Source organism: Quercus robur, chromosome 8, assembly GCF_932294415.1.
Source record: "Quercus robur chromosome 8, dhQueRobu3.1, whole genome shotgun sequence".
Lineage (NCBI taxonomy): Eukaryota > Viridiplantae > Streptophyta > Magnoliopsida > Fagales > Fagaceae > Quercus > Quercus robur.
Genome location: NC_065541.1, coordinates 8,191,614 through 8,218,803, shown reverse-complemented (window position 1 = coordinate 8,218,803; position 27,190 = coordinate 8,191,614). Strand labels below are relative to the sequence as shown.

The window sequence follows — 27,190 nt, the reverse complement described above, 5'->3', positions numbered from 1 at the left end:
TCTCTCTCTCTGTGCTTAATTGTCAAAATTTCTGTAAACTTGTTCATATATGATGGCTACAAACAGTGACAGAGGATTTTGAAAATTCCACTTTCCCCTAATTTGTTTTTTTAATAGAAATAAGAAATTATATATAAAATTTAATTGATGAATTTTATTCTTATAGTACTCTTATACAACATATAGCTTATAAAAATCAAAATATAATGAATATATATGTTTATAAAAATAGATGAGTTTATAAAAATAGATTAGTTTATAAAATGGGAAAATTATCTAGTATTCTTGAAATATTGTATTTTCTCCTCTCACACGTGTGTTAATATAAAGTACAAACTAACCCAAATCCCATTACACCTAAAGCAAACCTTCAATAACAACTAAGAAAAAACTCACAAATGAGTTACTCACTATCCCACAACCCTAATACATCCAATAGTGAATCTTAAAAAAAAAAAAAAGAAAAAAAAAAGAAAAGAAAAATCCAATAGTGTTCCCTCACTCAAACAATGGACAAAGACTCAAACTATGTTTCGAAGAAATCCCTCTATCTTCTTTTAAGAGTCTTCTCATTTTCCCAAATGGATAAGAACTTATCAAACCCTTTATAGCATTGTCTATACACAAAGCTTCAATACCAACTTTTTGGAGGACTAAGAATACGTTTTTTATTGATTAGATAATATTAAATTTCTTCCTTAACAAGGAATATCGTATCATTTCACGTCAAGAAAATCCATAGCAAGGCAAATTAAGAATTCGAGCAACAAATCTTAAGAAGTTGGTTTAATGATTCCAAAATCCTTATGATATCTATTAAATTATGGGTTCAAATTCTCTCTAGCCAACACTTTTGGGTTACGTCCAAAGAATTTTTTCCTATAATAACTTGCTATATATGAGATGGAAGGACTGCACAGTTCTAAAGCAAATGCTAAAGCAAATAACTTGCTATATTCGAAGCAATTCTAAAGCAAATACTAAAGCAAATAACTTGCTATATTCGAAGCGGTCTTGATATATTCGTTTATTTTATTTTTTATTTTTTAATCTAGGCAATAAAATTTTGATCAATCTTTTCTTAATAAGATATCTATAGAGCACAGTAGTACATGCAAGCTAATAACTTCACAATAATCCATATGAGTATACAAACTCAAAAAAGAAAAAAAAAAAACCTTGAAATTGAAGAGGCTTTTAGAAGGCTCACAAGGAATGATTTATTGTTTTCTTTGCAGGCAGCAGGGACGGAACCAGGATTCGAACCTGAGGGGGCAAAGCTTAAAACAAATTTTTTTTATGAAAATAAAAACTAATATCTATTTCATATTTAACAAAATACTACATATAAAATAAGTGTTTCTTAAACATTTCAACACATTTATCAAAATGGAACTCGGCACTATTTCAGAGGAGATCCAAAAATATATATATTTAAGGGCAAATTTTAATTTTTCAAATTACATATGTATACCAGTTTTTTTTTTTTTTTTTTTAATTTTAACTGGGGGGTCTATTAGGACCAAAATTTAAAATTTCAACATATATATATATATATATATATACAGCTTTTTTTTTTTTTTTGGGGGGGGGGGGGAGGGGGGGGGGGGGGGGGGGGGGCAGTGGCCCCCCCCCTGCCCCACTGTAGTTCCGCCCCTGGCAGGCAGTGAACAGTGTACTTGGGCCGCCAACATCTGGTCATCCGTTTTATTGCTCCATTCCCAATGAAGTGCGTGACAGCATGATATTGCAAGCTTCCTTCACATCTTCCACAGCCTCACACTCCAATTTCATTTTCATAGCGTTGCTGTCCATTAATCTATGTGAAACCTTTCCATGAAAAGCTTGAAATGGGTGTGTGAAGAACCACCCTCCTTCACAGCTTGCACAGCCAAGCTTTTCCATTTCTTAGCATTCTTCCTTATCTCTTCCCCTTTCTCTGCAGCTCCCATCACCATCTCCAGGCACCTCTTTATTTCTGCCCTCTCCACAACTTCTTCTTCATTCACCTTCGCTTTAATTCCAGTCCCCCACACCTCCTCCACCATCTTGGCATTCATAATTTGATCTGAAAAATGTGGACAAGCCACCACCGGCACTCCGGCTACGATACTCTCCAAGGTCGAGTTCCACCCGCAATGTGTCAAGAAACAGCCCACTGAATGGTGACACAGCACCTCAACCTGTGAACACCATGGCACTATTAACCCTCGTGTTTCTTCCTTCAACTTATTCTTTATCGTGTCCTCTATTTCCGATCCTCCGTTCTCTGAAGCTCGAATTACCCACAAGAATGGACGGTCGGTTTCAACTAGTCCATGAAAAATCTCTTCCATTTGCTTTCCTTGCAACGTAACTAGGCTTCCAAAAGACACATAAACCACCGAGTTATTTGGCTTTGTGTTTAGCCAATGAAGATAGTCCTTAGAGCTCTCAAACAAGTCACATCCAAACGGGGAATTACCAGACTGGTCTTTTGTGTCGAAAAAAGTGGATGGAACCAATGGTCCGATTGGTATTAGATTCAAATTAACAACGGCTTCGATTGCCGCTTCTTCTAGAGCATCAAAGGTGTTCAGTAACACACATGGGTTGGGATCTTTTTCAAGGGTTTGGATATGTTCCTGAAAGGTAGGTATGACTGAATTGTGTGGACTAGTTGGTAAGAGAAACGAAGGTAGGTCCGAGGAAGCAAATGGTGGCAACCCTTTGAACTGTATAGAATTTGGGGGGCTATTTTCATAAATATGATACATACCATCATGGGCATTGAAGTATTTCTGGTAGATAGCAAGTGCTGCAGTGGACTGAATGCTGAGAAAAGCAGAAGGTATACCCATATCACGTGCCACATCAGCAGCCCATGGGAGAAGGATGGTGTAGACTAAGAAGGTGACCTTGTGATGCTCGTCATTTGAGATTTTGACAATCAAGTTGGCGTGTGTTTGTGAGCCGACACGCTTGAACTCGGACATGATGTGTTGTGGGTCGTCAATTGGTTTGTTTCCATCATCAAAGCCATCGGAGAAAGAGGCATAGGATAGGCCCTCAAGTGAAGGGAATTTTTTTATTTGTTTGAGGCCGTGGACGGTGGTGGCAAACGTCACAAGTGCACCACCGTGTATTAGGCGTATGGCGAGTTGGAGAGTAGGGTTAATATGGCCTTGGCCTGTGCAGGATATGAGAAGGAAGTGTTGCCTTTACATGCTCGTTTGATCTCTCTCTCTCTCTCTCTCTCTCTCTCTCTCTATATATATATATATATATATATATATATTTTTTTTTTTTCCCCTTCATTTGGTGGATTTTTAATTCTTTATTGCACCTCTAATTTAAGTTGATGAATTTTTTTGTTAAACTTTACTTTGGGTTGATGCATTGGTTGTATTATAATTTATCTTTTTCATTTCATTTTCTTTGATTGTTGAATGTTATCCAATGATATTATATAATGATATAATGTTATTTTATTACGTAGTATAGTATAGCTTGGATAATTTGTTGTTTACAATTATACATTATCTTTTAAGTATTCTTTTACTCATCTGTTTTCATATAATTTTGCTATTTCTCTCACATTATCTCCCAAAAATGTGATTATTCTCTCTCTCTCTCTCTCTCTCATTTATTCTTTCTTGTAACTCTACTTTAGATACTTTGAGTTAATGTATTTTGATGGTGTGTTTTGTGAGCTCCTCATCACATGTACTCTCTCTTCCTCTTACAGTTTTTGTTTAAGTTAATTAGATATTTGGAAAGTGAGAATTTTAGTTTATATGAAAATACAATTTACCCGACTATGTATTTGAATGTGCCTATCAATTATTTGAATAATATCAATTGTAAATTTGTGATGATGTTTGATTAATATGACAATTTCCTTAAGAGAATAAGAATTTTAAAGAATTAATTTGAAACTTAAAAAAGTTTAGTTGTAGAAAAAAAAAGGGGAAAGCATAACACACTATAACAAAAGTTTGAGAAATATAGACCACTTGAAAAACGAGTAATATCAATCAAACACACAGAATTTTTTCCAATTAAAAAGAAAAAAAACCCCCAAAATATTAGAATGATATATTTGTAGAGATAGAGAGATAAAAAATACTTTTAGAAATAGTTCAATTTTTAAGGAGAAATTTTTCTTCAATAAATTTTAGAGAATTAGTTATACATTGTATCATATGACAAAGTAATTATATATTCTCACGCATAGCATGAGTATGTAACTAAGCTTAACAAAAGTTGTCAAATACAATGTGTGTCCAGACTTCCTCTCAACAAGTAAAAGATAATGTAAGACAATAGTACCCCACCACACAACCAACTTGAGTTAGAAAGGGACTTATTCCTACTTCCAAAATCAATGAAACTTCAGTCTAAAATACGTTGGACTTAAATTTTGTCACGTAAGACAATTGATATCAAGATCGAAAAAATGGAGGTTTCCCATCTACTTGACTTACAGTCAGTGCTCGACTCCTAGTCCAAAAGTGATGGATCACAGAGCTCCATTCACAAGTTTGAAGAAAAGAATCGAGTCCCATTAAACTTTGAACAAGTCTACCAACATACACAGTTACAGTTACACACTCACCCTTTGAGTTTTCAACTTTTAATTCACCTAGTGCCCACAATAATACAAAAATTTCTCTCTCTTTGTACTTAATTGTCAAAATTTCAGTAAACTTGTTCTTATATGATGGCTACAAACAGTGGAAGACAGAGGATTTTGAAAATTCCCCTTTCCCCTAATTTGTTTTTTTAGTAGAAATAAGAAATTATATATAAAATTTAATTGATGACTTTTATTCTTATTGTACTCTTATCCAACATATAGCTTATAAAAATCAAAATATAATGAATGTATATGTTTATAAAAATAGATGAGTTTATAAAATGGGAAAATTATTAATTATTCTTGAAATGTAGTATTTTCTCCTCTCACACGTGGTAAAAATCACCATGAATTTAATTAGTAACACCTATTATAATGTGAAAGGAAAAAATACCATAACATTATACACTTTGAATACCAAATAATTACTCAAATAAATGACTAATACACAAGGAAAAAAAACTATTATTGGACCATGCCCACTGGAAATGGATGTCTGAATTTGTGAATTTTGGCATGGATCATAAGCAAATTTAATAACAACCTACAGTATTTCAAACTTATGACCACTGGAAATAGATTTCTGAATCTGTGAATTTTGGCATGGATCATAAGCAAATTTAATAACAACCTACCAGTTTATCCACGAGAAAGTATTTCAAACTTATGATATTTGTTCTATGATAATTTTTTTTAATCGTTAAGGCAAAGATAGCAATTGGTTTTTGGTGTATGTAGGAATTAAACCTTAGATTTTTTATTTGATGATAATAAAATTTTATTAGTTGAACTAACTGAAACCCAAACAAAGATGTGACTTTTTTTTTGGAAGGGGGGGAACATACTAAGTGTTTGACATCTCAACCAAAATCTAATTTATTATACTGTTAGACTTCGCAGATTCACAGGTAAGGTGGTATCCAAATGGTCCTAAACTTTTCTCTAAATAAAAAATTCACAGATTCAGATAACATTCTACGCATAATACCTTTAGTAGTACTCTACTTCGACTATTTTTATATTAATCAACCAATTGATTTTTAATTAATTAAGCTATTCATATATTCAATTGGAATTTTAAAATGAGTGGAATTGGAAGTTTGGTCAATGTTACATATTGGTGGCACGAAATGAAATTTAAAAAAAAAATGAAAAAAAAAATTGTGGCAAGTATATTCATTGAATTTGACCAAAAATTCACTATCAAGTAGAACAACTTGGATAAAGTTTCATCGTCATTTCAAAAATATTAAGGCCTCACATTCACAAGACTTTATGTCAATTCTTAGAGTTGGAATAATGTGTGGTAGCATTTTAAGCATTAAAAACACTGAAAGCAGAAATCAACTAAGCACAGAAATCCGCCTCCTATAAATTACCATGCCATTAGTGTAGCATTTACATAATCATATAGTTTTTTGCATAACCATGGACTGTTCCTTCAGATTAAGAGCCGTTACATTAACCCGTTTCCTTGTGTTTCTCACTTTGGCAGCTATTTATCCTAAGTTCTGCTATGGAAAATCTGAGGTTCATTGCATCCAAAGTGAGCAACAGGCCCTTCTCTGATTCAAGCAAGATCTTACTGATCCTTTAAACTGGCTTGCCCCTTGGGCTGGTGATGGGGATTGTTGTCAATGGGTGGGAGTTGTCTGCAACAATGTTACTGATCACGTCCAACAACTCAATCTCAAAAGCTTTCCTCCTCCTCTGCTTGAATATTTTTCAATTGAAGCCCAATATGAAGCTGCTATTCAATCTTATGCACAATCAATGTTTGGTGGTAAGATAAATCCTTCCCTACTTGATTTGAAGCATTTGTTTTGCTTAGACTTGAGCTACAACAATTTTGGTCTTCCAATTCCCGAATTCCTCAGTTCAATGGGGAGTTTAAGATATCTTAATCTCTTCAGTGTGGGATTTGTGGGATTGGTACCTCCTCAAATTGGAAATCTCTCAAATTTGCACTATCTTAATCTTGGAGGCTTTGGTTATAATTTTTTACCAGTCAATAACCTTCAATGGCTTTCTAGTCTTCCTTTACTAACAAGTGCTAGATTTGAGTGGTGTAGACCTTAGCCAAGCCTCCGATTTGCTTCAGGTGACAAACAAAATCACTTCCTTGTCAGAGTTGTGGTTATCACATTGCAGCCTTGGTTCCATTCCACTAACACCCAATTCTAACTTTTCATCTCTAGCCACCCTTGATCTTTCTTTTAACAGATTTGAAAAAGCTTTGATTCCATCATGGGTCTTTCGTTATCAAAATTTGGTTGCTCTTAATCTATCTGCCAAGGGTTTTCTAGGTCCAATCCCTATTGGTTTGCAAAACATGACTTCTCTTAAGCACCTTGATCTATCTGCCAACTATTTCAACTCTTCAATTCCCAATTGGTTGTATAGTTTTAGTCATCTTGAGTTCCTCAAGTTCCGCAAGAATCTTTTGCAAGAAACAATCTCTAGTTCCATTAGAAACTTAACATCTGCCATTAGCATAGACTTGACAAGCAATCAACTTGATGGAAAGGTACCAAGATCTTTGGGCAATGTTTGCAATTTAAGGGAACTAAGATTGTCAAACAACAAATTGAGTGAAGAGGTATCGAAAATCTTAGAAAGTTTATTAAGATGTGTTTCGTATGGACTAGAGGTCTTAGAAATGTATGATGCTCAACTATTTGGTCATTTGATTGAGGAACTTGGGCAATTTCAAAATCTTGCTACACTTTCTTTGGAGGGTAATTCAATTTGGGGTCCAATTCCAATTTCAATAGGAAAACTTTCATCTTTGAGATTCTTAGACCTTTCGAGTAATCAATTTAATGGAACTCTTCCTCAAAGTTTTGGAGGACTCTCAAAATTATAATATGTCTTCATTGGTGGGAATATGTTGGAGGGAGTAGTATCTGAAACTCATTTTGCCAATTTAAGAAGATTAAAGGAATTTAGCACAACTCCAACCCGTTTGACTGTAAAAGTAAGTCCCAATTGGATTCCTCCTTTTCAAGTTGTCATTTTAGGATTGGGATCGTGGATTTTAGGGCCAAATTTTCCTTTATGGATTTGTTCACAAAAGCTAGTTTGGTCTTTGGATATATCCAACACAAATGTTAAGGATGCAATTCCTCCTTTGTTTTGGAACATGTCCTCTTAGTTCAATTATCTAAACTTGTCTCACAATCATATCTATGGACAGATTCCAAATATCCCTCTGACTTTGTATCCTTCTTTTGTGATTGATATGAGTTCTAATTCATTCAATGGTTTGTTACCTTGTACATCCTCTAACGTGAGCTTTCTAGATCTATCTGACAATTTATTGTCTGGATTTATTTCTCACTTTTTGTGTTACAAGAAGAATGAGCCCAAACAAATGGAACTTCGCAATCTTGGAAAAAATCATTTATTAGGAAATATAAGTTATTGTTGGAAGAATTTGCAAAAATTGTTGGTCTTAAGTCTAGGAAACAATAATTTCACTGGTAGCATTCCAGTTTCCATTTCACATTTGAGTCTTCTTAAGTCTTTGCACCTAAGCAACAACAAAATCTCTAGGAAATTGCTACATATTTGGAAAAATTGCACTGATTTGGAGATTATTGATATCAGTGAGAATCAGTTTTTTGGAATCATACCTTCATGGATAGGACAAAGACATTCAAGCTTGATCATTCTCAACCTTCGCTCAAACAATTTCCATGGCCACATACCGAAACAACTATGTGCTCTTACTTCACTCCAAATCTTGGACCTTTCACATAACAAGCTATTTGGAAGCATACCTGGTTGTTTTAACAATTTGAATGCCATGGCTTCAACTTCTAACAATATTTTACAAGACTTGTTTGTGGTTGATGGTGATTCTATGGATTTTGAAAGGGCATTACTTGTGATAAAAGGGCAAGTTCTTGAGTATACCACCAATCTTTGACTACAAAGAACTATAGACCTTTCGAAGAATAATTTATCAAGAGAGATCCTTAAAGAAGTGGCTAGTCTTCAAGGATTACAATCTTTGAATTTGTCACTTAATAATTTGACTAGAAGGATTCCTGAGAATATAGGTGCTATGGGATCTTTGGAATCCCTTGATTCTCTGAAAACCAAATTTCAGGTCGCATTCCTCCAAACATGTCAAGATTGTCATTTTTGAGTAAGTTGAACTTGTCAATGAACAATTTATTTGGGAGAATCCCTTCAAGCATTCAACTACAAAGTCTTAGTTGCATCTAGTTTTATTGGAAACAAACTCTATAGACCTCCACTTACTGATAATTGCACTATAAATGATGCCAAACCCAACACTAAAGACAAAGGGAGTAGTGGTGGTAGCAAAGTGGATTGGTTTTATGTAGGTATGGCTCTTGAATTTGTGGTTGGATTTTGGGTTGTTTGGGGTCCCTTACTAATGAACAAGAAATGGAGAATCATGTACTTTCAATTCCTAGATCGCATGGGGTACAAGCTTGGGTTGTTTTGGCACAAACTTGATAGAATGTTGTGAGATTCTTATCTTGTTACTAGTAATGTTTCTTATGGTGCATGGATATGTTGTGGTTTCATTTTGAAATAATTTGTATCTTTTGTTAGCTCAGTCATTTTGAAATAATTAGTAGAAAATTTTATTTCTTACATGTGTATTTTACTCATGTTGTGGTATTATATTTAGAGAATTAATTACAATTATATTATGGATTCAAGCGATAGCTTAGTGGGACTGGCATCCTTTTGAATTCCCAATATTTAGTGTTCGAACCCCACATTTCCTGTCCCACTGTTCACCTAACAAAAAAATCATCAATATATGTACAAAGAGACCTTTAACAATGTCATATTGGGAAATTTAGCAATAATAGTAAAGCAAATATACATGAGGATTGAGGAACGATTAAAAAGAAAAAAAAAAATTAACCAAATGAATTTTAGGTGCTGTTTGGATGAGTTGTTTTCATAACTCAAAAATGGTGGGACCCATAGATGAGAAGTCCGTTTGGCACCCCATAACTCTGTTTCAGTTTTTTATTTCCATCACTCAATTCTGTGATTTTTGAATTATGAGTTATGGAAACTGAAAACACATTTTAGTTGTTTTCAATTTCCATAACTCTGTTTTCAATGGCATTTTTGTAATTAAACACACATGGAGGGACCTACTAGTCAGGTCAGTCGCACCTTTTTTTTTTCTCTTGGGTTCGGTCTTCAGTTCTTACTTCTTCTTCTTCTTCTTCTTCTTCTTTTTTTTTTTTTTTTTTTTTTTTTTTTCACTAGGTTCGGTGATCTGGGTTTCTTTTTTCTTTTCTTTTTTTCTTCTTCTTTCATTGGGTTCGGTAATCTGGGTTTCTTCTTTTTCTTTTTCTTTTTTTTCTTCTTCTTTCACTGGGTTCGGTGATCTAGGTTTTTTTTTTTTTTTTTTTTTTTTTTTTTTTTTCTCCACTGGGTTCGAGTTTCTGGGTTTCTTTTTTTTTTTTTCATTGGGTTTGGTGATCTAGGTTTTTTTTTTTTTTTTTTTTTTTTTTTTTTTTTTTCACTGGGTTCAGTGATACTGGAAAAAAAAAAAAAAAAAAGTTGCACCGAGTGACAAGTATAGGGCCCATAAAAAAAAATTGAGTGATGACAAGTGAGTGATGGTGCCAAACAGATAGGGTATTTTAAGTGATGAGTGATGAGTGATAAGTGACGGAAATTGAGTGATAAAAAAAGGGATTCAAACAAGGCCTTAATATCAACCCATTTCTACTTTCCCCACTCACTTTGTCATCGCACCACAAACCAACACTTGCATCGAAATGAAAACAACACAGCCATTCACACACCACCACGATACCCCAATCTCCCGCAACACATGCCATTGTCAAATTGTAGATTGTATAAGGTGAAAGGTTTTCAGAGAAACATACACTGACACACAACTCTAGGAACTTGATTAAATCTTTCGCCCTATGACTAATTATATAAAAGTAGAAGTTTTTCCTGCAATTAAGGGAGGTGCTACCACATTTGGAAAAAAAAAAATTCAGCCACATATATAAGTTAAAAAAAGGGATCAATTATATTGTTTCATAATGCTAAAACACTGTTTAAAAGCCTCTCATTATAAATAATAATAAAAAATTAACCGGTTAAAATTAAATTTACAGGCGATGAAATAGGGAGAGGCGATGAGGACACGGAGAACGAAGCAGAGAAAGAGAGAGGCGATGAAATAGAGAGAGGATGAAGCTGGGACACGGAGAAAGAAACAGAGGAAGAGGCAGAACAGACTACGTCTCTCAAATTCTTTTCTCTTAGTTTCCGCTAAATCTAAGATCAGAATTCAGAGACGTTTTTCATTCTACTTTTTTTCCGAAATAAGGAGGAAGGAAGATGAAGCGGCCTTCAGCATAAGCACGAAAAAGCCTTTCCCAGGAACTCTCAATATCAAACCATTCTTTCTCAGTAATTTTCAACTAATCTCTTATCCTTTTGTCTTCAATTATGTTTTCTGTCAATTTAGGGATTTCGTTGAAATGCAATAAAAAATTAGTGGACACAATGGAAATTTCATCCTAATCATACATTAATACCCAGCCACTTGGGTGGGTCAGTGAGGGATCTATTCTAATTTAATGATCCTAGAATTTTGTAAACAAGTAATACTCAATTACATTTCATCCTAGTAAGACATTAATACCCAGCCACTTGGTGGGTCAAATGATCACCTAGTTATTAATATCTTGTTACTTGGTAAGGACAACTTTTAGTTATATGTTCTGTCCATATTTAATTGGGATAGTAGATCACACTTAGGAAAATTGGACCTTTTTTTCCTTGGGGTATAAATAGAGGAGTCCCAATTGGGTGAGGGGGTTAACAATTTTCTCTCCAAAACAATTATTGTAGGAACATACATTAAATTTTTCCATTCAAGACTTTTCACGCTTAAAGAACATGACTTGCCAACTAATCATACTTGAGTTTTTAATCAATACCTGCAGCAATTTCACCACATCAAGAACAAACCTCATTGTATACGGTGTCCAATTTCATTGTCTCATATTACATCAAATGAGTGTTTAATTTTTCAAACAAAGTATTGAGTAGTAAAGCTTCGGGATCATGGTCTCAACAACAACTCTCAACCATGTTGGACATGGATCACACTTTCCACAACATATCATTATGAAATGCAAAAAAAAAAAAAAAAAAAAAAAAAAAAAAAAAAAAAAAAAAAAAAAAAATTATTGAACACAATGGAAATTTCATCCTAATAATACATTAATACCTAGCCACTTGGTTGAGTCAGTGAGGAACCTATTCTAATTTAATGATCCTAGAATTTTGTATACAAGTAATACTCAATTAAATTTCATCCTAGTAATACATTAATACCCAGGCACATGGTGGGTCACAAGATCACCTAGTTAATAATATCTTGTTACTTGGAAAGGACTGCTTCTAATTATATGTTCTGTCCATATTTAATTGGGATGGTAAATCATACTCAGGAAAATTGGACATTTTTTTCCTTAGGGTATAAACAGAGGGGTCCCAATTGGGTGAGGGGGTTAGTAATTTTCTCTCCAAAACATTTATTGTAGGAACAAAAATTAAAATTTTCCATTCTAGACTATTCACAGTTGAAGAACATGACTTGCCAACTAATCATACAAGAGTTTTTAATCATTAACTGTAGCAATTTCACAACATCAAGAACAAACCCCATTGTATACGGTATCGAATTTCATTGTCTCCTATTACATCCAATGAGTGTTTAACTTTTCAAACAAAGTATTGAGTAGTAAAGCTTCTGGGTCATGGTCTCAACAACAACTCTCAAGCAAGTTGGACTTGGATCAAACTTTCCACAACGTATCATTATGAAATTCAGAAAAAATTAGTGAACACAATGGAAATTTCATCCTAATAATACATTAATACCCAGCCACTTGGTTGGGTCAGTGAGGGACCTATTCTAATTTAATAATCCTTGAATTTTGTATGCAAGTAATACTCAATTAAATTTCATCCTAGTAATACAATAATACCCAGCCACTTGGTGGGTCACATGATCATCTAGTTACTAATATCTTGTTACTTGGTAAGGACTACTATTAGTTATATGTATTGCCTATATTTAATTAGGATAGTAAATCACACTCAGGAAAATCGGACCATTTTTTCCTTAGGGAAAAAACAAAGGGGTCCCAATTGGGTGAGGGGGTTAACAATTTTCTTTCCAAAACATTAATTGTAGGAACATACATAAAAAATTTCCATTCTACACTTTTCACACTTAAAGAACATGCCTTGCCAACTAATCATACTAGAGTTTTTAATCAATACCTGCAACAATTTCACAACATCAAGAACAAACTCCATTGTATACGGTGTCAAATTTCATTCTCTCCTATTACATCAAATGAGTGTTTAACTTTTCAAACAAAGTACTGAGTTGTAAAGCTTCTGGGTCATGATCTCAACAACAACTCTCAAGCATGTTGGACTTGGATCAGACTTTCCACAACGTATCATTATGAAATTCAGAAAAAAATTAGTGAACACAATGGAAATTTCATCCTAATAATACATTAATACCCAGCTACTTGGTTGGGTCAGTGAGGGACCTATTCTAAATTAATAATCCTTGAATTTTGTATACAAGTAATACTCAATTAAATTTCACTCGTGTTATACAATAATACCCAGCCACTTGGTGGGTCACATGATCATCTAGTTACAAATATCTTGTTACTTGGTAACGACTACTATTAGTTATAAGTTCTGTCCATATTTAATTGGGATAGTAAATCACACTTAGGAAAATTGGACCTTTTTTTCCATGGAGTATAAATAGAGGGGACCAAATTGGATGAGGGGGTTAACAATTTTCTCTCCAAAACATTTATTGTAGAAACATACATAAAAATTTTCCATTCTAGACTTTTCACGCTTAATGAACATGCCTTGCCAACTAATCATACTAGAGTTTTTAATCAATACTTGCAACAATTTCACAACATCGAGAATAAACTCCATTGTATACGGTGTCAAATTTCATTGTCTCCTATTACATCAAATGAGTATTTCACTTTTCAAACAAAGTATTGAGTAGTAAAGCTTCTGGATCATGGCCTCAACTACAACTCTAAAGCATATTGGACTTGGATCAAACTTTCCACAACGTATCATTATGAAATGTAGAAAAAAATTAGTGAACACAACGGAAATTTCATCCTAATAATACATTAATACCCAGCCACTTGGTTGGGTCAGTGAGGGACCTATTCTAATTTAATGATCCTTCAATTTTGTATACAAGTAATACTCAATTAAATTTCATCCTAGCAATACAATAATACCTAGCCACATGGTGGGTCACACGTTCATCTAATTACTAATATCTTTTTACTTGGTAAGGACTACTAATAGTTATATGTTCTGTCCATATTTAATTGGGACAGTAAATCATACTCAGGAAAATTGGACCGTTTTTTCCTTGGATTATAAATAGAGGGGTCCCAATTGGGTGAGAGGGTTAGCAATTTTCTCTCCAAAACATTTATTGCAAGAACATACATAAAAATTTTCCATTCTAGACTTTTCACGCTTAAAGAAAATTCCTTGCCAACTAATCATACTAGAGTTTTTAATCAATACCTGCAACAATTTCACAACATCAAGAACAAACTCCATTGTATACGGTGTCAAATTTCATTGTCTCCTATTACATCAAATGAGTATTTCACTTTTCAAACAAAGTATTGAGTAGTAAAGCTTCTGGATCATGGCCTCAACTACAACTCTAAAGCATATTGGACTTGGATCAAACTTTCCACAACGTATCATTATGAAATGTAGAAAAAAATTAGTGAACACAACGGAAATTTCATCCTAATAATACATTAATACCCAACCACTTGGTTGGGTCAGTGAGGGACCTATTCTAATTTAATGATCCTTGAATTTTGTATACAAGTAATACTCAACTAAATTTCATCCTAGTAATACAATAATACCTAGCCACATGGTGGGTCACACGTTCATCTAATTACTAATATCTTTTTACTTGGTAAGGACTACTAATAGTTATATGTTCTGTCCATATTTAATTGGGACAGTAAATCACACTCAGGAAAATTGGACCGTTTTTTCCTTGGATTATAAATAGAGGGGTCCCAATTGGGTGAGAGGGTTAGCAATTTTCCCTCCAAAACATTTATTGCAAGAACATACATAAAAATTTTCCATTCTAGACTTTTCACGCTTAAAGAAAATTCCTTGCCAACTAATCATACTAGAGTTTTTAATCAATACCTGCAGCAATTTCACAACATCAAGAACAAAATCCATTGTATACAGTGTCAAATTTCATTGTCTCCTTTTACATCAAATGAGTGTTTAACTTATCCAACAAAGGGTTGAGTAGTAAAGCTTCTGGGTCATGGTCTCAACTACATCTCTCAAGCATGTTGGACTTGGATCACACTTTCCACAATGTATCATTATGAAATGCCAAAAAAAAAAAAATTTGCTAAACACAACGGAAATTTCATCCTAATAATACATTAATACCCAGCCACTAGGTTGGGTCAGTGAGGGACCTATTCTAATTTAATAATACTTGAATTTTGTATTCAAGTAATACTCAATTAAATTTCATCCTAGAAATGCATTAATACCTAGCCACTTGGTGGGTCACATGATCATGTAGTTATTAATATCATGTTACTTGGTAAGGACTACTATTAGTTATATGTTCTGTCCATATTTTTTTGGGATTGTAAATCACACTCAAAAAAATTGGACCTTTTTTTCCTCGGATTTTAAATAGATGGGTCTCAATTGGGTGAGGGAGTTAACAATTTTCTCTCCAAAAAATTTATTGTAGGAACATACATAAAATATTTTCATTCTAGGCTTTTAACACTTAAAAAACATGACTTGCCAACTAATCATACTAGAGTTTTTAATCAATACCTGCAGCAACTTCACAACATCAAGAACAAACCCCATTGTATACGGTGTCAAATTTCACTGTCTCCTATTGCATCAAATTAGTGTCTAACTTTTCAAACAAAGTATTGAGTAGTAAAGCTACTGGATCATGGTCTCAACTACAACTCTCATGCATGTTGGACTTGGATCACACTTCTCAAAACGTGTCCTTATGAAATGCAAAAAAAAATTAGTGACCACAACGGAAATTTCATCCTAATAATACATTAATACCCAGCCACTTGGTTGGGTCAGTGAGGGACCTATTCTAATTTAATAATCCTTGAATTTTGTATACAAGTAATACTCAATTAAATTTCATCCTAGAAATACAATAATACCTAGCCACTTGGTGGGTCACATGATCATGTAGTTATATGTTTTGTCCATATTTATTTGGGATTGTAAATCACACTCAGGAAAATTGGACCTTTTTTTCCTCGTAGTATAAATAGATGGGTCCCAATTGGGTGAGCGAGGTTAACAATTTTCTCTCCAAAACATTTATTGTAGGAACATACATAAAATATTTTCACTTTAGACTTTTCTCACTTAAAGAACCTGACTTGCCAACTAATCACACCAAAGTTTTTAATCAATACATGTACCAACTTCACAACATCAAGAACAAACCCCATTGTATACGGTGTCTAATTTCACTATCTCCTATTACGTCTAATTAGTGTTTAACTTTTCAAACAAAGTATTGAGTAGTAAAGCTTCTGGATGATGGTCTCAACTACAACTCTCATTCATGTTGGACTTGGATCACACTTTCCACAACGTGTCATCATGAAATGCAATACAAAATTAGTGAACAAAACGGAAATTTCTTCCTAATATTACATTAATACCCAGCCACTTGGTTTGGTCAGTGAGTGACCTATTCTAATTTAATGATCCTAGAATTTTGTATACAAGTGATACTCAATTAAATTTCATCCCAGGAATACATTAATACCCATCCACTTGGTGGGTCACATGATCACCTAGTTACTAATATCTTGTTACTTGGTAAGGACTACTTTTAGTTATATGTTCTGTCCATATTTAATTGGGATAGTAAATTACACTCAGGAAAATTCGACGTTGTTTTCCTTGGGGTATAAATAGAGGGGTCCAATTGGGTGAGGGGGTTAACAATTTTCTATCCAAAACATTTAATGTAGGTACATAAATTAAAGTTTTCCATTCTAAACTTTTCATGCTTAAAGAACATGACTTGCCAACTAATCGTACTTGGGTTTTTAATCAATACCTGTACAAATTTCAAAACATCAAAAGCTAACTTCATTGTATACAGTGTCAAATATCATTGTCTCCTATTACATCAAATGATTGTTTAATTTTTCAAACAAAGTATTGGGTGGTAAAGCTTCTAGATCAAGGTCTCAACTACAACTCTCATGCATGTTGGACTTGGATCACACTTTCCACAATGTGTCATTATGAAATCCAATAAAAAATTAGTGGCCACAACAGAAATTTCATCCTGATAATACATTAATACCCAGCCACTTGGTTGGGTCAGTGAGGGACCTATTCTAATTTAATAATCCTTGAATTTTGTATACAAGTAATACTCAATTAAATTTCATCCTAGAAATACAATAATACCTAGCCACTTGGTGGGTCACACGATCATGTACTTATTAATATCTTTTTACTTGGTAAGGACTTCTATTAGTTATATGTTTTGTCCATATTTATTTGGGATTGTAAATCACACTCAGGAAAATTGGACCTGTTTTTCCTCGTAGTATAAATAGATGGGTCCCAATTGGGTGAGCGAGGTTAACAATTTTCTCTCCAAAACATTTATTGTAGGAACATACATAAAATATTTTCATTTTACACTTTTCTCACTTAAAGAACATGACTTGCCAACTAATCACACCAGAGTTTTTAATCAATATGTACAACAACTTCACAACATCAAGAACAAACCCCATTGTATACGGTGTCAAATTTCACTGTCTCCTATTACATCAAATTAGTGTTTAACTTTTCAAACAAAGTATTGAGCAGTAAAGCTTCTGGATCGTGGTCTCAACTACAACTCTCATGCATGTTGGATTTGGATCACACTTTCCACAACGTGTCATTATGAAATGCAATACAAAATTAGTGAACACAACGGAAATTTCGTCCTAATATTACAATAATACCCAGCCACTTGGTTGGGTTAGTAAGCAACCTATTATAATTTAATGATCCTAGAATTTTGTATACAAGTGATACTCAACTAAAGTTCATCCTAGTAATACATTAATACCTAGCCACTTGGTGGGTCACATGATCACCTAGTTACTAATATCTTGTTACTTGGTAAGGACTACTTTTAGTTATATGTTCTGTCCATATTTAATTGGGATAGTAAATCACACTCAGGAAAATTGGACCTTGTTTTCCTTGGGGTATAAATAGAGGGGTCCCAATTGGGTGAAGGGTTAACAATTTTCTATCCTAAACATTTAATGTAGGAATATAAATTAATGTTTTCCATTCTAAACTTTTCATACTTAAAGAACATTACTTGCCAACTAATCATACTTGGGTTTTTAATCAATACCTGCAGAAATTTCAAAACATCAAGAGCTAACTTCATTATATACAGTGTCAAATTTCATTGTCTTCTATTACGTCAAATGAGTGTTTAATTTTTGAAACAAAGTATTGAGTAGTAAAGCTTCTGGATCATGGTCTCAACGACATCTCTCGAACTTGTTGGACTTGGATCAGACTTTCCACAACGTATCATTATGAAATGTAGAAAAAAATTAGTGAACATAGCGGAAATTTCATCATAATAATATATTAATACCCAGCCACTTGGTTGGGTCAATGAGGGACTTATTCTAATTTATTGATCTTGGAATTCTGTATCCAAGTAATGCTCTTTTAAATTTTGTCCTGGTAATACTTTAATACCTAGCCACTTGGTGGGTCACATGATCATCTAGTTACTAATATCTTGTTACTTGGTATGGACTACTGTTAGTTATATGTTTTGTCCATGTTTAATTGGGATAGTAAATCACACTCAAGAAAATTGGACCATTTTTTTCCTAGGGGTATAAATAGATGGGTCCCAATTGGATGTTGGGGCTTACAATTTTCTCTCCAAAATATTTAATGTAGAAACATGAATTAAAGTTTTCTATTCTACACTTTTCACGCTTAAAGAACATGACTTGCCAACTAATCATACTTGAGTGTTTAATCAATACCTGCCACAATTTCACAACATCAAGAACAAACCCCATTGTATATAGTGTAAAATTTCATTGTCTCCTATTACATCAAATGTGTGTTTAATTTTTCAAACAAAGGATTGAGTAGTAAAGCTTCTAGGTCGTGGTCTCAACTACAACTCTCAAGCATGTTGGACTTGGATTACACTTTCCACAATGTATAATTATGAAATGTAGAAAAAAAATTAGTGAAGACAACAGAAATTTCATCCTAATAATACATTAATACCCAACCACCTGGTTGAGCCTGTGAGGGACCTATTCTAAATTAATGATCCTTGAATTTTGTATACAAGTGAAACTCAATTAAATTTCATCCTCGTAATACATTAATACCCAGCCACTTGGTGGGTCACATGATCATCTAGTTATTAATATCTTGTTACTTGGTAAGGACTACTATTAGTTATATGTTCTGTCCATATTTTTTTGGGATTGTAAATCACACTAAGAAAAATTGGACCTTTTTTTCCTCGGATTTTAAATAGATGGGTCTCAATTGGGTGAGGGGGTTAACAATTTTCTCTCCAAAAAATTTACTGTAGGAACATATATAAAATATTTTCAGTCTAGACTTTTCACGCTTAAAAAACAGGACTTGCCAACTAATCATACTAGAGTTTTTATTCAATACCTGTAGCAACTTCACAACATCAAGAACAAACCCCATTGTATACGGTGTCAAATTTCACTGTCTCCTATTACATCAAATTAGTGTCTAACTTTTCAAACAAAGTATTGAGTAGTAAAGCTACTGGATCATGGTCTCAACTACATCTCTAATGCATGTTGGACTTGGATCACACTTTCCACAACGTGTCCTTATGAAATGCAATAAAAAATTAGTGACCACAAAGGAAATTTCATCCTAATAATACATTAATACCCAGCCACTTGGTTAAGTCAGTAAGGGACCTATTCTAATTTAATAATCCTTAAATTTTGTATTCAAGTAATACTCAATTAAATTTCCTCCTCGTAATACATTAATACCCAGCCACTTGGTGGGTCACATGATCATCTAGTTATTAATATCTTGTTACTTGGTAAGGACTACTATTAGTTATATGTTCTGTCCATATTTTTTTGGGATTGTAAATCACACTCAGGAAAATTGGACATTTTTTTCCTCTTAGTATAAATAGATGGGTCCTAATTGGGTGAGGGGGGGTTAAAAATTTTCTCTCCAAAACATTTATTGTAGGAACATACATAAAATATTTTCATTCTAGACTTATCATGCTTAAAAACATGACGTGCTAAGTAATTGTACTAGAGTTTTTAATCAATACATGTACCAACTTCACAACATCAAGAACAACCCCATTGTATACGGTGTCTAATTTCACTGTCTCCTATTACGTCAAATTAGTGTTTAACTTTTCAAACAAAGTATTGAGTAGTAAAGCTTCTGGATGATGGTCTCAACTACAATTCTCAGGCATGTTGGACTTGGATCACACTTTCCACAACGTGTCATCATGAAATGCAATACAAAATTAGTGAACAAAACGGAAATTTCTTCCTAATATTACATTAATACCCAGCCACTTGGTTTGGTCAGTGAGTGACCTATTCTAATTTACTGATCCTAGAATTTTGTATACAAGTGATACTCAATTAAATTTCATCACAGGAATACATTAATACCCATCCACTAGGTGGGTCACATGATCACCTAGTTACTAATATCTTGTTACTTGGGAAGGAGTACTTTTAGTTATATGTTCTGTCCATATTTAATTGGGATAGTAAATCACACTCAGGAAAATTCGACGTTGTTTTCCATGGGGTATAAATAGAGGGGTCCCATTTGGGTGAGGGGGTTAACAATTTTCTATCCTAAACATTTAATGTAGGAATATAAATTAAAGTTTTCCATTCTAAACTTTTCATGCTTAAAGAACATGACTTGCCAACTAATCCTACTGGGGTTTTTAATCAATACCTGTAGAAGTTTCAAAACATCAAAAGCTAACTTCATTGTATACAGTGTGAAATATCATTGTCTCCTATTACATCAAATGAGTGTTTAATTTTTCAAACAAAGTATTGAGTGGTAAAGCTTCTGTATCAAGGTCTCAACTACAACTCTCATGCATGTTGGACTTGGATCACACTTTCCACAATGTGTCATTACGAAATGCAATAAAAAATTAGTGACCACAACGGAAATTTCGTCCTAATAATACATTAATACCCAGCCACTTGTTTGGGTCAGTGAGGGACCTATTCTAATTTAATAATCCTTGAATTTTGTATACAAGTAATACTCAATTAAATTTCATCCTAGAAATACAATAATACCTAGCCACTTGGTGGGTCACATGATCATGTAGTTATTAATATCTTTTTACTTGGTAAGGACTACTATTAGTTATATGTTTTGTCCATATTTATTTGGGATTGTAAATCACACTCAGGAAAATTGGACCTTTTTTTCCTTGTAGTATAAATAGATGGGTCCCAATTGGGTGAGCGAGGTTAACAATTTTCTCTCCAAAACATTTATTGTAGAAACATGAATTAAAGTTTTCTATTCTACACTTTTCACGCTTAAAGAACATGACTTGCCAACTAATCATACTTGAGTTTTTAATCAATACCTACCACAATTTCACAACATCAAGAACAAACCCCATTGTATACAGTGTAAAATTTCATTGTCTCCTATTACATCAAATGTGTGTTTAATTTTTCAAACAATGGATTGAGTAGTAAAGCTTCTAGGTCATGGTCTCAACTATAACTCTCAAGCATGTTGGACTTGGATTACACTTTCCACAATGTATAATTATGAAATGTAGAAAAAAAATTAGTGAAGACAACAGAAATTTCATCCTAATAATACATTAATACCCAACCACCTGGTTGAGCCTGTGAGGGACCTATTCTAAATTAATGATCCTTGAATTTTGTATACAAGTGAAACTCAATTAAATTTCATCCTCGTAATACATTAATACCCAGCCACTTGGTGGGTCACATGATCATCTAGTTATTAATATCTTGTTACTTGGTAAGGACTACTATTAGTTATATGTTCTGTCCATATTTTTTTGGGATTGTAAATCACACTAAGAAAAATTGGACCTTTTTTTCCTCGGATTTTAAATAGATGGGTCTCAATTGGGTGAGGGGGTTAACAATTTTCTCTCCAAAAAATTTACTGTAGGAACATATATAAAATATTTTCAGTCTAGACTTTTCACGCTTAAAAAACAGGACTTGCCAACTAATCATACTAGAGTTTTTAATCAATACCTGTAGCAACTTCACAACATCAAGAACAAACCCCATTGTATACGGTGTCAAATTTCACTGTCTCCTATTACATCAAATTAGTGTCTAACTTTTCAAACAAAGTATTAAGTAGTAAAGCTACTGGATCATGGTCTCAACTACAACTCTCATGCATGTTGGACTTGGATCACACTTTCCACAACGTGTCCTTATGAAATGCAATAAAAAATTAGTGACCACAAAGGAAATTTCATCCTAATAATACATTAATACCCAGCCACTTGGTTAAGTCAGTAAGGGACCTATTCTAATTTAATAATCCTTGAATTTTGTATTCAAGTAATACTCAATTAAATTTCATCCTAGAAATACATTAATACCTAGCCACTTGGTGGGTCACATGATCATGTAGTTATTAATATTTTGTTACTTGGTAATGACTACTATTAGTTGTATGTTCTGTCCTTATTTATTTGGGATTGTAAATCACACTCAGGAAAATTGGACATTTTTTTCCTCTTAGTATAAATAGATGGGTCCTAATTGGGTGAGGGGGGTTAAAAATTTTCTCTCCAAAACATTTATTGTAGGAACATACATAAAATATTTTCATTCTAGACTTATCATGCTTAAAAACATGACGTGCTAACTAATTGTACTAGAGTTTTTAATCAATACATGTACCAACTTCACAACATCAAGAACAAACCCCATTGTATACGGTGTCTAATTTCACTGTCTCCTATTACGTCAAATTAGTGTTTAACTTTTCAAACAAAGTATTGAGTAGTAAAGCTTCTGGATGATGGTCTCAACTACAACTCTTAGGCATGTTGGACTTGGATCACACTTTCCACAACGTGTCATCATGAAATGCAATACAAAATTAGTGAACAAAACGAAAATTTCTTCCTAATATTACATTAATACCCAGCCACTTGGTTTGGTCAGTGAGTGACCTATTCTAATTTACTGATCCTAGAATTTTGTATACAAGTGATACTCAATTAAATTTCATCCTCGTAATACATTAATACCCAGCCACTTGGTGGGTCACATGATCATCTAGTTATTAATATCTTGTTACTTGGTAAGGACTACTATTAGTTATATGTTCTGTCCATATTTTTTTGGGATTGTAAATCACACTAAGAAAAATTGGACCTTTTTTTCCTCGGATTTTAAATAGATGGGTCTCAATTGGGAGAGGGGGTTAACAATTTTCTCTCCAAAAAATTTACTGTAGGAACATATATAAAATATTTTCAGTCTAGACTTTTCACGCTTAAAAAACAGGACTTGCCAACTAATCATACTAGAGTTTTTAATCAATACCTGTAGCAACTTCACAACATCAAGAACAAACCCCATTGTATACGGTGTCAAATTTCACTGTCTCCTATTACATCAAATTAGTGTCTAACTTTTCAAACAAAGTATTAAGTAGTAAAGCTACTGGATCATGGTCTCAACTACAACTCTCGTGCATGTTGGACTTGGATCACACTTTCCACAACGTGTCCTTATGAAATGCAATAAAAAATTAGTGACCACAACGGAAATTTCGTCCTAATAATACATTAATACCCAGCCACTTGGTTGGGTCAGTGAGGGACCTATTCTAATTTAATAATCCTTGAATTTTGTATACAAGTAATACTCAATTAAATTTCATCCTAGAAATACAATAATACCTAGCCACTTGGTGGGTCACATGATCATGTAGTTATTAATATCTTTTTACTTGGTAAGGACTACTATTAGTTATATGTTTTGTCCATATTTATTTGGGATTGTAAATCACACTCAGGAAAATTGGACCTTTTTTTCCTTGTAGTATAAATAGATGGGTCTCAATTGGGTGAGCGGGGTTAACAATTTTCTCTCCAAAACATTTATTGTGGGAATATACATAAAATGTTTTCATTCTAGACTTTTCTCACTTAAAGAACATGACTTGCCAACTAATCACACCAGAGTTTTTAATCAATACGTACGACAACTTCACAACATCAAGAACAAACCCCATTGTATACGGTGTCAAATTTCACTGTCTCCTATTACATCAAATTGGTGTTTAACTTTTCAAACAAAGTATTAAGTAGTAAAGCTTCTAGATCGTGGTCTCAACTACAACTCTCATGCATGTTGGACTTGGATCACACTTTCCACAACGTGTCATTATGAAATGCAATACAAAATTAGTGAACACAACGGAAATTTCGTCCTAATATTACAATAATACCCAGCCACTTGGTTGGGTTAGTAAGCAACCTATTCTAATTTAATGATCCTAGAATTTTGTATACAAGTGATACTCAATTAAATTTCATCCTAGTAATACATTAATACCTAGCCATTTGGTGGGTCACATGATCACCTAGTTACTAATATCTTGTTACTTGGTAAGGACTACTTTTAGTTATATGTTCTGTCCATATTTAAATGGGATAGTAAATCACACTCAGGAAAATTGGACCTTGTTTTCCTTGGGGTATAAATGGAGGGGTCCCAATTGGGTGAAGGGTTAACAATTTTCTACCCTAAACATTTAATGTAGGAATATAAATTAATGTTTTCCATTCTAAACTTTTCATACTTAAAGAACATTACTTGCCAACTAATCATACTTGGGTTTTTAATCAATACCTGCTGAAATTTCAAAACATCAAGAGCTGACTTCATTGTATACAGTGTCAAATTTCATTGGCTTCTATTACATCAAATGAGTGTTTAATTTTTGAAACAAAGTATTGAGTAGTAAAGCTTCTGGATCATGGTCTCAACTACATCTCTCAAGCTTGTTGGACTTGGATCAGACTTTCCACAACGTATCATTATGAAATGCAGAAATAAATTAGTGAACATAGTGGAAATTTCATCATAATAATATATTAATACCCAGCCACTTAGTTGGGTCAATGAGGGACTTATTCTAATTTATTGATCTTGGAATTCTGTATACAAGTAATGCTCATTTAAATTTTGTCCTAGTAATACTTTAATACCTAGCCACTTGGTGGGTCACATGATCATCTAGTTACTAATATCTTGTTACTTGGTATGGACTACTATTAGTTATATGTTTTGTCCATGTTTAATTGGGATAGTAAATCACACTCAAGAAAATTGGACCATTTTTTTCCTTGGGGTATAAATAGATGGGTCCCAATTGGATGTTGGGGTTTACAATTTTCTCTCCAAAATATTTAATGTAGAAACATAAATTAAAGTTTTCTATTCTACACTTTTCACGCTTAAAGAACATGACTTGCCAACTAATCGTACTTGAGTTTCTAATCAATACCTGCCACAATTTCACAACATCAAGAACAATCCCCATTGTATACAATGTCAAATTTCATTGTCTCCTATTACATCAAATGTGTGTTTAATTTTTCAAACAAAGTATTGAGTAGTAAAGCTTTTGGGTCATGGTCTCAACTAGAACTCTCAGGCATGTTGGACTTGGATCACACTTTCCACAATGTATCATTATGAAATGTAGAAAAAAAAATTAGTGAAGACAACAGAAATTTCATCCTAATAATACATTAATACCTAACCACCTGGTTGAGCCAGTGAGGGACCTATTCTAATTTAATGATCCTTGAATTTTGTATACAAGTAAGACTCAATTAAATTTCATCCTCGTAATACATTAATACCCAGCCACTTGGTGGGTCACGTGATCATCTAGTTATTAATATCTTGTTACTTGGTAAGGACTACTTTTAGTTATATGTTCTGTCCATATTTAATTGGGTTGTAAATCACACTCAGGAAAATTGGACCTTTTTTTCCTTATAGTATAAATAGAGGGGTCCCAATTGGGTGTGGGGGTTAACAATTTTCTCTCCAAAACATTTATTGTAGGAACATACATAAAATTTTCCATTCTAGACTTTTCATGCTTAAAGAACATGACTTGCCAACTAATTATACTAGAGTTTTTAATCAATACCTGCAGCAATTTCACAACATCAAGAACAAACCCCATTGTATTCGGTGTCAAATTTCATTGTCTCCTATTACATCAAATGAGTGTTTAACTTTTCAAACAAAGTATTGAGTAGTAAAGCTTCTGGATGATGGTCTTAACTACAACTCTAAAGCATATTGTACTTGGATCACACTTTCCACAACATATCATTATGAAATGCAATAAAAAATTAGTGAACACAACGGAAGTTTCATCCTAGTAATACATTAATACCCAGCCACTTGGTTGGGTCAATGAGGGACCTATTCTAATTTAATGATCCTAGAATTTTGTATACAAGTAATACTCGATTAAATTTCATCCTAGTAGTACATTAATACCCAGCCACTTGGTGGGTCACATGATCATCTAGTTATTAATATCTTGTTACTTGGTAAGGATTACTGTTAGTTATATGTTTTGTCCATATTTAATTAGGATTGTAAATCACACTCAGGAAAATTGGACCTGTTTTTCCTTGGGGTGTAAATAGAGGACTCCCAATTGGATGAGGGGGTTAACATTTTTCTCTCCAGAACATTTAATTTAGGAACATAAATTGAAGTTTTCCATTCTAGACTTTTCACGCTTAAAGTACTTGACCTGCCAACTAATCATACTTGAGTTTTTAATCAATACTTGCAGCAATTTCAAAACATCAAGAGCAAACCCCATTGTATACAATGTCAAATTTCATCTTGTCCTATTACATCAAATGAGTGTTTAATTTTTCAAACAATGTATTGAGTAGTAAAGCTTCTGGGTCATGGTCTCGACTACAACTCTTAAGCATGTTGGACTTGGATCACACTTTCCACAACGTATCATTATGAAATGTAAAAAAAAAATTGGTGAACACAACGGAAATTTCATCCTAATAATACAGTAATACCCAGCCACTTGGTTGGGTCAGTGAGGGACCTATTCTAATTTAATGATCCTTGAATTTTGTATACGGGAATACTCAATTAAATTTCATCCTGGTAAGACATTAATACCCAGCTAGTTGGTTGGGTCAGTAAGGGACCCATTCCAATCTAATGATCCTTGAATTTTGTATATAAGTCATAATTAATGAAATTTCCATCTAATATAAGTTGGACTTTTGGTCGGGAAGAA

The 27,190-nt window shown here is 33.4% G+C and overlaps 1 protein-coding gene and 1 pseudogene across 3 annotated transcripts in view; one reads left to right on the top strand and one right to left on the bottom strand.

Annotated features, from left to right (window-relative positions):
- Positions 1 to 1,659: 1,659 nt before the first annotated feature.
- On the bottom strand, positions 1,660 to 3,206 carry LOC126694429 (crocetin glucosyltransferase, chloroplastic-like; annotated as a pseudogene).
- Positions 3,207 to 5,970: 2,764 nt separating this feature from the next.
- Positions 5,971 to 27,190, top strand: part of LOC126694423 (receptor-like protein EIX2) — a 119,039-nt gene continuing 97,819 nt past the window's right edge. The window contains exon 1 of one of the 3 annotated variants that reach the window (XM_050390679.1): positions 5,971 to 8,297. In XM_050390679.1, coding sequence (XP_050246636.1) covers positions 7,860 to 8,297 — 438 coding nt within the window. In that variant the 5' untranslated portion in view covers positions 5,971 to 7,859. The remainder of the gene's footprint in view (positions 8,298 to 27,190) is intronic. The other 2 variants (XM_050390683.1, XM_050390678.1) reach the window with 2 other exon arrangements.